Source organism: Glycine soja, chromosome 15 (assembly GCF_004193775.1).
Source record: "Glycine soja cultivar W05 chromosome 15, ASM419377v2, whole genome shotgun sequence".
NCBI lineage: Eukaryota > Viridiplantae > Streptophyta > Magnoliopsida > Fabales > Fabaceae > Glycine > Glycine soja.
This window is the reverse complement of record NC_041016.1, coordinates 9,676,070-9,688,086: the sequence shown is the minus strand read 5'-3', so window position 1 is coordinate 9,688,086 and position 12,017 is coordinate 9,676,070. Positions and strand designations below refer to the sequence as shown.

Sequence of the window (12,017 nt, the reverse complement as noted above, 5' to 3'; positions counted from 1 at the left end):
TAACGAAGAAATTTCCAACACAACTCCCTGAACTCCTGAAGCTTCGCCCTCAAGAGTACAACAGAGGTACACGGTTTCAACCTTTTCATACATTCAATAATTAATAATATTACAGGAAAAACTTTAGGTCAATATTTCCATCTGTGCATTGCTTTTCAACCTAAGACTACATGACTTTGACTAGGCATCTTTAATTATTATTAATGACAAGACCAACGTGGCTTTGCTTACAAACAAATTAAATCATACGCATATAAATGTCAACACAACTGCATTTCCTTTCGCAGTTACACCTTCGAAAACATGAAGGTAATGCTAATAGATATATCATATATATATATATATCACTAACGAAATGCATATTAATTATGCAATCATATACTCTTTTTTTTCTTTCACCTGAATCACTTTTCTGTGTTTTGGTAGAGTTAAGCAACTAACCCTTGTTCATTTGGCTGTGTTTGCAGCAAAAGATTGTGATGAAGGTGCACATGAATTGCCAAAAGTGCCGCACGAAGGCACTCAAGGTTGTTGCTGCAGCAAGTGGTTCGTGACAAAAAAATATTAATCTCTCTTTCTCTCTATCTGTTTCATACGTAAGAATTTGATTAAGTTTTAATTGGGTGAATGCAGGTGTGAATTATGTGGGGTTAGAGGGAGAAGAGAAAGACAAGTTGGTGGTGATTGGAGATGAAGTTGATCCTGTTAAGTTAACAAATTCTTTGAGGAAAAAGGTTGGACACACCGATATCATAAGCTTAGCAGAGGTCAAGGCAAGTTAGAAGTCTAAAACCATGAACCATTGTTCATCATTATACCCTTTTTTTTTTTCATTTTGATGTAATTTTGTTAAATTTCTTGTTCAGCTTTTTGGTTAGAAAAATGTTTGATAAGCATTCCATGTACTATTATACACGCAAGAGACAGAAAAATATAAATATAATATAATTTATGTAGTGATAAGAAGAGAGATAAAAAGAAAAAAGAGATATTGATAGAATGTTTAAAATGAAGAGTGATTCATGTATTATTATTGAGTGGAAAGTATCAGGCATGGTCTTCCATTATAAGTAGTTTCAGACCGTCAATAATTCAACCTTGAAAACTTCCACACCTACGGGCATGTAACCCTTAAATGGGAGAGAGAAACAGAGCATTTTTTGGTTTTCAACCTTGAAATTTGTCATTGGTTAACGATGTAGGTGTAAATTCTGTGAACATAGAGGGGGAAAGCAAAGATCGAGTGGTGGTGATTGGAGAGGATGTGGATGCTGCCAATTTGACGAGCTGCATGAGGAAAAAAGTGGGGCACACTGAACTTGTTACTGTAGTAGAGCTAAAGGGTAAATAGATATGAAGACCATGCCAGGGATATAGTTTTTAATAATTATTTTCCTACTTAGATTAGATTAGATTAGTGGAGTGAAGTTTAATTTAATTTAGATTCTATATGCAGAGTGAGCGTGTAAGTAATACAAAAACATATTATACCAAATATATTTTTAGTTTGATCTATTTTAATAAAGATTTGAGTTTAAATTTTGTGGATAAAAAAATTATGATTGAAAAGAGAAATCAATCCTATTTCATAGATGAAACAAAAAATACCTATTATAGTATATTAAAGTAGTTAATCCCTCAAAATATAAGTCTATCATATTTTTAAGAGAAGAAATCAAATTATACCATTATATCTCTTGAAATTTACACCAATTCTCACCCATTGATTTAATTTTAGTCTAATGGTCCTAATTAAATTACTTAAGTGAGTCACGTGATCTCTTAAGCTTTAGTATCTCCTCAATTACACAAAAATAAAAATAAAAAGATTGCGAAGCTTTCTGCCAAAATCCCAGTAATTAAAATTTGTACCTTACAAGATTTAGATAACAACTGGTTGTTGCCCCAAACTCGCAGCACTTGAGTTTTAAAATCGTTCAGAAGTATAATTGCTTGCAAAAATGCAGCCTTCGGGCTCTTGAGGCTTGAAGTGAGAGAAATAAAAATTTTAGTTGTTAAGGAACTCATGGTTAGCGATCAATTCTCTGATGATGATACTCATCACATGAATATCTATCTTGAGAGGATCAAAGTTTTGGAGCAGTGAAAATTCAACCTCTAAGGAGTGTGTCGTTGAGATTTTTTTTTTTTTTTTACAATTTCTTGCAATTAATTAGTTTGTGTTCAATCACAAATTGTCTATAATGAATTGATAGTGATTGACAGTTTTCCATTTTGAAAAACTTTATATGCTATCCTAAAAAATCTTTAATTCTATGAGATAGAAATACATTGTTATAAATAGCATTAAGCAGCGGAAATTGGAAATAGGTGGGTGGGGGCACGTGAATTGTATAGAAAAATGAGAGTGGGAGGTATCTGAAACATAAAGAACGAAAAATAAAATTATGCAAGATTGGAATCTTGAGAGCAATAAAGGGAGGTGTTTAATATGCAATCAAGTTTTTAAGAAAAACAGGGATTGATGATCGCAAACTTTTTTTGTGGGTAATAGAGGAGATGATTTGCACAGGGATTGATGATCACGTGCTAATTTCTGATCCGTAAAACAGGGATTGATTAAGATTAAATCAATAGGTGAAAATTGACCTAATTTTCGTAAAGTTGTGACTGATGTAATCTGATCTCCTCTGCTTTTAATTATAACTAGTTCCATGTTGAATTAATTTTGTTAGTGAGATTTTCACTATTTGGATGTTGATTCCGTTTTTACCATTTAACCTAAATTTATTAATTCCCAATTATAACAGGAACATTTGACATAATTTATTTTAGAAAGATTCTATGTTTTTTAGTTTTTCCTTTGAGTTTAGTGTAAATCATAATTTGTAATTGATATAATATTTAAAATAATTATTATAAAAATCAAAGTTACCAAAAACAATAGACTGCAAATAAATGATGGTGTAAAAGTTTTTATACAATATGTATAAAGTAATTAATATGTTTTTTCTATTTCTTTGTATGTTCAATGTTCATGTTAAAAATAATTTTTTTTTATATGTTCAATGTTCAGGTAGAAGAAATGTTATTGATTCCTCAAAAACATAAAAATAAAAATAAAATCAAAGAAGATGCATACTAAAAAAAAGGTTCCATACACATACACATATTTTAACCAAATACAACAAACTTACCTGTGTCTTCATCATATATCTTTCCTATTAACCTAAAAATAAATAAATAAAACATTACTATATTTATCACTAGAACACATGTTGATGGACCTGACTAAGTATACATGCTACTGGACTATTTATATTAAAAAAACTAGAGAAAAAAAAACTCCTAATCCAAGACTATGAATTAAATTTTCAGGAAGTTGTGACTACATCTTTTTCCTTATGGTGTTTTGGTATGCTTAGCATGTGCAATTGTTGATCCTTGGTTGGTATCATTCTGATTCTGACTGTCTTCTTTCTTCTCTGGCTCTGAATATTTCAAAAAGGAATCAACAGTTTGTTTAATAAATGGATCAGACGCCATCATTCCTCTAACTTCTTCCGTATCAATCACACCTGAAAATACTCCAATGTTCTTTTCTGGATTAGTAGTTGTAGTGTCAATCTCTTTTCCTTTTTCTTGGTTAGTAGTAGTGCTTTCATTTGATGTAGAATGAGTAGTAATAGTGCTACTAATGTTGTTCTCCAAGTCTTGCATGCCTTCGTCACTTCCTGCCATATTCACACCAGCCTGCAATAACTTTTTTTCTTAATCAATTATATATAAGAAGATTTTAGGAAAAAATGCAAATGATTTTTTTATCCATCTATTAATTTATAAATACATAATTATGTTGATTAAGGTAATTATGTTTTTTTTTATGATTTGAATATTTTAATTCATAAAATTTTATATTCTCATTCAAATTAATTACTGTAATTATATTCATACATATTTTAATTCAAATTTATAATTTATTTAAGTTAAGAAATCTTCAAAGATTTATTTTAATTTTACAAAAAAAAATTGTAAGTTTGTAAGCCAATCAAATTACTCATGTAAAAAATCTTGAAAGACTTACTTTAATTTTATAACACAAATAATGAATTCTTCTCCGCAAGTAGACTATTGAGGCTTGGCAGTGGAAATTTATGTTGATTTTAGGGAAGCCATGGGTTCAAAATCAGACTACTGGTTTTATTGCAGTCAACAACTCGTTTTGTGTGGTGTGGTGACACGCATATTTGATGCAGAGTTGGAGAAAATTGAAGGGAGTGGGAAACTACTATTATTTTTATTTCTTTTTCACTTCCTCTTGTATTCAATGAAAATACGTTTTCATTTTATTAAATTTTTTGAAAAAAATTGTTATTAATTTTAAAATTTTACCTTTTAAATTATTCTTAAATTAATTATTATACAAATCATCATCTTAATGACACACACATGACCTTTTTAATAGTAATAGAATTAATTGTGATAGAATTATCTTTTGAATTTAAATTAATGACAACACAAGTTATTCTTTTTAATTGTAACCAAATTAATTTGATTATTATTAATAAAGATAATTCATACGGTAAATTTTATTTAAAAATGTAATTATATGATATTACCATTAAAAGGTAAATTGTATCTTAATTAATTTAATTTTAATTTTAAAATATATGATTTGTATTACTATTAATGGAATTATTTTTTAAAAAAATTAACTTATATCTATAATTAATTAAAAAAATTTAAACACTTAACACAACAAAAATGAATTTCAATTGAGCAAAATACATAACAAAAATATATTTTTATTATGTATTTGGTTAATAGAAATATATTTTTGTTGTGTATTTTTTTTCAATCCCTCTTACATAACAAAAATATGGTTTTATTTTATATTTTGTTAAGGAAATTATGTTTTTCTGAAAATGATATCTTCGTCATAACAAAAATTTTAAAACATGTGAGTGTGAATAGCAAAAGAGAAGTGAAAATAACCACTCCAAAAATTGAATGAAAGGGTGGTTGGAATAAAGTGCTCGTGAATTGAGGCAGCATAATTTACATGATATGGCACGGAAAAGATAAATGGATTTTTTAGTGCATAGCGTGGAAAAAAAATTTGTCAGCTTCTTTTATTTTATTTTTCATTTTCACTGTTTTTCTTTTAAAATAGACTTAAATATTTTTTTTTCTATTTTGCATAATTTGTAATATTTTGGTCCTTCCATTTTAAAATAAAAACATTTGATTATTTTGTTTTAAAAAATCTATAATTTTAGTCATCATATTTTAAAATAAAGACATTTGATTTTTTATTTTAGAAAATTTATAATTTTGATTCTCATTTTAAAAAAATAATAATTTTGGTATCATTTTTAATTTCATTTCATTTATTTCTTACATTATAATTAATTAAATCACGTTTTGATGATATCTTAAATAAATATGATAGATCTAGAATTTAATTGGATCAAAATAAAAGAAATAAAATATAGAAAAGATTGAAAACTTAAATAAAATCATAATTTTTAAAAATAGGAAAATTAAATATTTCTATTTTAAAATGGAGAAATTAGAAGTATAAATCTAACAACATAAAAACAAAAAATTTATATTTAAGCGTTTAAAATAATCAATTGTTAGCTTCTTTTATTACTTTCATTTAGTTTTATTGAAGGAATAAATAAAAACAGGAAACACAAATACATACACTTTCTCAAAAACGTTACTTCCTCATTTCTCTTAGCAACACTCATATTTCTCTAATCATTGAAATGAGCAAATAAAAACAAAAGTTAAAATAAGCTTTTTTATCAACTAAAATTAATTTATACATAAATTAATTGGTAAAAATTCTATTATATGAACTTCTCCAAAAAATGATTTTAAGTAAGCTAATTTTAGTAAAAAAAAATCATTTAATATTTTTTATTTTCTTCTATAATTTATAGAGAAGTTTATCTAATAATACTCTAATAGATTTATCTGTTTGAGACAACGTTTTATGTCTATTGAAAGAATATCTTGAAATTAAGCAATAAGGAATCACATAGCAGGGATGAAATTAAGAAAAACAAATACTGGTTCAGTTCCGTTATTAGAAATAAAATATAAAAAAAAATTGTGTCTCCTCTTTTAATTTTTTTCTTTTCTTTTTATTGTTTGGTGTCATTTCCTCGTCTTCTGATAAAGCATGTCCAACGTAGCATTAAGATTATTTATCCTATGCTCATGCAAATTATTTTATCCTTTTAACAAGTTGTATAAAGGCTATCCTCGCTTTTTATTTGTTCTTAATTCCCATAAATCTTTCAAAAGCTTGGATTGGATCAGTCTAATGCAGAATCATCATTAATTATTCTGTGCTTATGCAAACTATTTTGCATTGTTTCCTTTATCAAGTGATATAAAGAGTCTTCTTTTACTAATTTCCTTTAAAGTGTGTTTGCCGCTTCAAATAATAACATGGTAGTAGAAAATTGCATCACCATATTTTCTGAAATGACACTAGTGGACCATTAATTTCCTTACTTGGTTATCTTTGTTTTCCAACACCAGCTGATAATGAGTCCTTTTCGTTTCCCTTTTTGAGTATGAAATCCAAATTTCATCCTATGCTGCATACCAATCCTATCATTTTGACAATGCTTTATGAATTATGATGTAACCTCCAAAGGTGGAAGCTTATCTTATCTCCACTGCACTGAAAAACCACCAAACACATACTACTCTTGTGCTTCCATTTCTTTGTAATTAATTTATAATAATCAGATGTTTGACAAATCAATCCTGAATATCATAAACTTAGGTTATTTCAAAGCATGATTGATTCCAACTTTTTTAAAACACATTTATACTATATAACCTAATAGATTAAAACAGCTTTTTAATGCATATATGAACCTTCTCTTTTCCCCTAGACCATGAAGAAGGGTGTATTAATTTTTAAACACATAGTGTGTGCCTCTTGCGGCCGAGAGTGCGGGATCAATTGGCATGTCATTGATTCAGTTTAACTAGTAATCACTAGTTTGAGTCTAGGTATACAACTGCGTTAAATATTTGAAGTAAAAGTTTTGTCATCCATAATAATCATACTCATCAACTCAAACATTTTTTTTCTTCGGTAGATGATATTTGTAGTATCTACCAAGAAAGCACAAAATCAATCATGGTTTTAAATCTTGGCTATAGTGGAGGCAGACAGAAGCAGCTTGATGTAGGCAAATTTACATAAGGGGGGTTACTTTTGAAAACTAATTACGGAGGAGGGTTTCTTTTAAAACAAATTACGGAGAGGGTCACTTCTGGACGTGGGTGCCACCATTGACACTAGCGAGAAGCTTGAACCGCAGTGGGATAGGGGTGCCACTATTGGCATTTGCGGGACAGGCTGAGGAGAGAGAGGGTACGGGATGGGCTGATGGCAGTCCCGCCACTGCCTTCTGCGGGACCATCATTTCTCAGCACGAGTTAATTATAGATAATGAGTAGGGGAGAACTTTGTGAACGTGAGTGTGAATTTGTTTATTTAAAATAATTATAATTTTTCTTGGCAAAACTTTAAATGAAGACGACGGGCTAAAATATAGATTAAAAATAAATCATTTCCATTTCCACACCCAATTCTTAATCTCACTGCAGTAATTGGCGTTGGCCACATTCGCTTCCAAATAAATTATTTTCTTGTCCTTTTTATTAATGAAAAGAGAGAATGCAAATTTTTTAACAAATAGATTTTTTTTTTTAACCAGAGGTATCTCTAGAATTTCTTATATACAGTTTTTTTTTTAATTTGACATTTAACTAATTCTTTTTAACTGGGTCAGTTTTAATTATTTTTTTACTTAATTAATTTTTTCTAAAACAAAGAGATACATTTAATTGTAACTTCATATCTAAGTTAAAGATTAAATTTAAATTTTATTTAAGAAATCTAAATTTAAAGTGATATATGTGGTACACAAAAGGGAGATATTGCTTCAGTCATGACATGTGAAGTATGGCGGGACATATAATTTATTTGACGGCTTTACAAGTTTATAAAAAAAGTGTATTTAGATTTAGATAGTTATATTAATTAAATACTTTTATTTAAGAAATCTAAGATAAAGTGAATATGTTATAAAAAAAAGTAACCATTAAAAGAAAAAAAGTGTATTTAGATTTAGATAGTTATATTAATGAACATATAATTTATTTGACGGCTTTACAAGTTTATTTAATTAAAACAAGATTATTAAATAAATGAGTTTGTCTCATTAAATTTTTTTGACTATATTTATCTAGTTAAATATTTTACCTTTTTCAAACACTACTTAAAACAACGTTTAAACTTATAATTTTTTTGGTTATATCCTTAGTATTTTTTTTTATAAAATTTCTTATTTAATCCTTTTTAATATTACATTATTTATTTAAATTATTACACTGCTTCTTTTAATCATAAAAGTATTTAATTTCTATAAATACAAATTTTATATCATTTTACATTTATTAATTAACTCATCAAGTAATAAACAAACGTAATAACTTTTAACTATTTTTTTTCATTTTTAATTATTTTTTCTTCAAGTTGACAAAAATTGGAAATTGGTTATGTTTATATTATATAATAATTATTTTAAAAATCATATTTAAAATAATTTTAATCTATTGATAGTATAATTTTTATACTGTATTTATATTATAAAGAAAATGCATAGTAAAAAAAAATTAGGACACGACAATTTTAATAAAAAAGTATTTTTATTATTTATTTTTATATCTGAATCTTAAATTACAATAAAAAAACTAATGTAATACAATTTAGTAGAAATAATTAGCTAAAGAAAGAAATAAGCTACCTTAATATATATATGCTCTTGGTCTTAAGAAAGTGATAAAAAGTTTTAGCACAGGAGTGCCGCATGACCCAATGGCGGGTCTTAAGAAAGTGCACAGGAGTGCCACATGACCCAATGGTGGGACTGTCTACGTTGGCATGTCCCGCCAGTACCAATGGCGGGTCTCTCTCCTCCCTCCCTGTTCCATCAGCACCAATGACGATATGCCTTCTTCTTTCCTAGTCAGCCTTGTCCCGCCAGTAACAATGGCGGCACCACGTAAATAACAGACCCCCTTTGCAATTTGTTTTAAAACAGACCCTATTTAGTAAATTGTTTTTAAAACAAGCCCCCTACAATAAATTTGCCGCTTGATGTATGCAGTCATTGCGGATCACAATCCTTGTACAAGAAGAGTTGTAAACTGTAAAGGTATCTGTAGCTATTCAAAAGTATTTTACTTCAAGATGCAACTACTGTAATTCTGTAAAAGCTTAAGAATATTAAGTGGGCATACATAAATGATTGATTCTATAGTAACACCTCTAATGTGCCCCCTTGTGCAAGAACAATTTGGAGTTGAAGCGGGGATCCTGTACAGTCCTGCCTATCTTTGTTTAGAAGAATATAAGTGATACAAATCTCACTCTAGACTACTTGATTGTAATTATAAATATTCTGATTCTGTTTTGAATTGTGTTAAAATGTTTGTTATTGAGTGAAAGGACATGAATGAACTTAGGCCCTAATAAGATTTTTACAGTGGTGTCCACCCCAATTTTTCAGACATGAAATTCAATCTTACTCTTTCTAAAATCGTTGTTTCTTCGTTTTTTTGCAAAAATATCTAACATCTCTCACTTTCTAATACGGGAAATTTAAGAGTAATATTACCAGGCTATGATTTTAAAATGTTTTGTAGTATAAGATGATCATTGTTATCTGAGCTAAGGCTGTTGGGATCAAGTAATAGAAGAAATTCTTTTGACATCAGATTTGCTCTTTGGAATGCATTGAAAACTTTGAGTGACATCTTATACGGTTAAGCAAGTATTGGGCACATAGTGCTTCTTATTGCTGAGGGTGCTAGTAGGTAATGATAAACAGAAGTAAGAAGGTGAGTGTTCAGCACCATCCCACAAAGGTGTAATATTCAGACAGAATCTCTACAGATTCTCACATGCCAAACTTTAATAGCGTATCAGCATGGACTTTGATGCTCAAGTCGGTGTTTGTAGGATGTGAGTAGAATGTTAAAATCAGAGAGAGAGATGGTCCTTATGGCTTACTTATATCATTATCCATTTAGTTTTTGTCATTTTTTTTATGTCTGAAGTGGCATGTGAAATGCCGCTCAAAGAAACCCTTGACACATGTCAGGACGAAAGTTGTATATGTGTTTTTGCAATTATGTGATCATCAATAAGACAATAAAGCAACCTCATTAAATAATCTTGGTGATGTTTGAAGCCGTGGAAATTACTATTTTATTTTTGATTAATTAGTATGCAATGATTCCCCATGGAAAATTAAGAATTTGGTCGTTGAAATGATATGCAACCAACCGTCTTTCTGGTAATTAATTATCATAAATAAGAAGATTGATAGAGTGACTAGAGTAGTGATTGGATTGGATTGGATTCTGGGGCCATAGATATCTGTATGATTATTGAATCAATGGAAAATTGCAGTCTCCTAGGTGCAATGTTGATGCAAAAGCAGCTAGGAAGTGATGTGCCACTATGGCTTTTTTGGTGGCAGACAGAGCTACTCAACAATATTAAGTGCTAAATAAGCTTTCTATATTCTGTAGAATCTATACCAACCTGCCCAATTGATGCTCGGATTCCCTCAAAGTGGTAAGAAAGTTATAAAGATCAGAGGGAGGATAAGGTGTCTCTAAATGAGGAATCATTCATGGCATTTGCTGAATGAAGAATTTCCTGTGATGTGCTGACTTTTATTAAAGAACTCTGAAATGCTAGCAAATAGTACTTTCTTTTGTTTACTTTATTTCCTTTTTGGCCTTTTTTTGTGTTGGTTGAGAATATCAGTGTCTTTGTTTACCCGGGTCTTGAAAAACGACATGTTTACTTTTACAATTCTTCAAAAAGCTTGCAAAGTGGTCTCGAATATATAATAAGAAAGACGTACACTGAACCATCCCTTGATCCCCACATGTAGGAAGGGAAATCTGTTCATTATTCCTCAAGTCTATAAGGATATACCATTTTTTCTGAAACATTTTACGATGAAAATTCGGCTGGCAGAAGGGGAAATAAGAACCGAAAAGTTTAATATATGATAGAAGGACTTGTAGACTATGCAAGACTTTGATCAATGCGAATGCATGTTACGCAATCACGTTAAAGGAATACAAGGGAGATATAAGAGCCTCTCCCTTTTACATATTCGGTTAATATTTTGAGTCAAATATGTAATACTTATTTGGAAGACTGATCTACACACTTAATTTTTTTTAGTTTGAGCGGGTTAGTGAGCTATATAATTAATATATTTTAAGATAATATTCAGCTAATACATTTATACTAAAAAAAAATAACAAATCTTACACGTACTTGTTAATGTGTACTTGTTTTTTTAGTAACGAATATATTAGCAAACTACACAACATTAGTTATAATTTATTAATCTACTCATTAAAAACAAGTGTGAATATGTTAACAAACCATGATACTTTAAGACATGCATAAGAAATTATAAATTTGTTAAAATATATTCATTTGATTTTTTCAATGATTAAGATGTCTTAGTTTTTTTTAAAAATTATTTGCTTTATAAAAGCTAAATTCAAAAGCATCAATAATACAAATATGACCAAATGATTTATTTGGTCATTTCACTTGTTTTTTTTGTTCATTCAAAATGTTTATCTCGTGCATCTAAAATTGATATCATTAACAAAATAAAGATATATGCGACTAAAAATTATCACAAATATAATTTTTTCTCTTCATCTTCTTCTTTTTTTCTCCATCTCTCTTCAGTCCTCCCTCCTCCTTTAGTCATGTATAGATTTCTTCAACGCTTAAATAAGTTTAGTCCTATAAAATTATATTATTTTTTGTATTTTAGACTTCTAAATTATTTATTTATTTATTTATTTTAATTCTTGAAAATAAAAAGGCTTACATTTTATAAGGATAAAAACTTATTTAAGCCACTTTTTAATAACACAACATTTTCTTTTTTCTAGTTGCTCACGATTTA

The 12,017-nt window shown here is 28.7% G+C and overlaps 1 protein-coding gene across 2 annotated transcripts; it reads left to right on the top strand.

Moving 5' to 3' along the window:
- Nucleotides 1-248: 248 nt before the first annotated feature.
- On the top strand, nucleotides 249-1,556 carry LOC114387476 (heavy metal-associated isoprenylated plant protein 47-like). Of its 2 annotated transcripts, XM_028347669.1 has the most exons (4): nucleotides 249-309; nucleotides 468-546; nucleotides 634-773; nucleotides 1,203-1,539. In XM_028347669.1, the coding sequence occupies exons 1-4, from the start codon at nucleotides 304-306 to the stop codon at nucleotides 1,206-1,208; spliced, it is 231 nt and encodes a 76-aa protein (XP_028203470.1). In that variant the 5' UTR covers nucleotides 249-303; the 3' UTR covers nucleotides 1,209-1,539. The 2 variants fall into 2 exon arrangements, with proteins under 2 accessions (XP_028203470.1, XP_028203469.1); XM_028347668.1 differs by having other exon boundaries at nucleotides 634-1,556.
- Nucleotides 1,557-12,017: the final 10,461 nt, after the last annotated feature.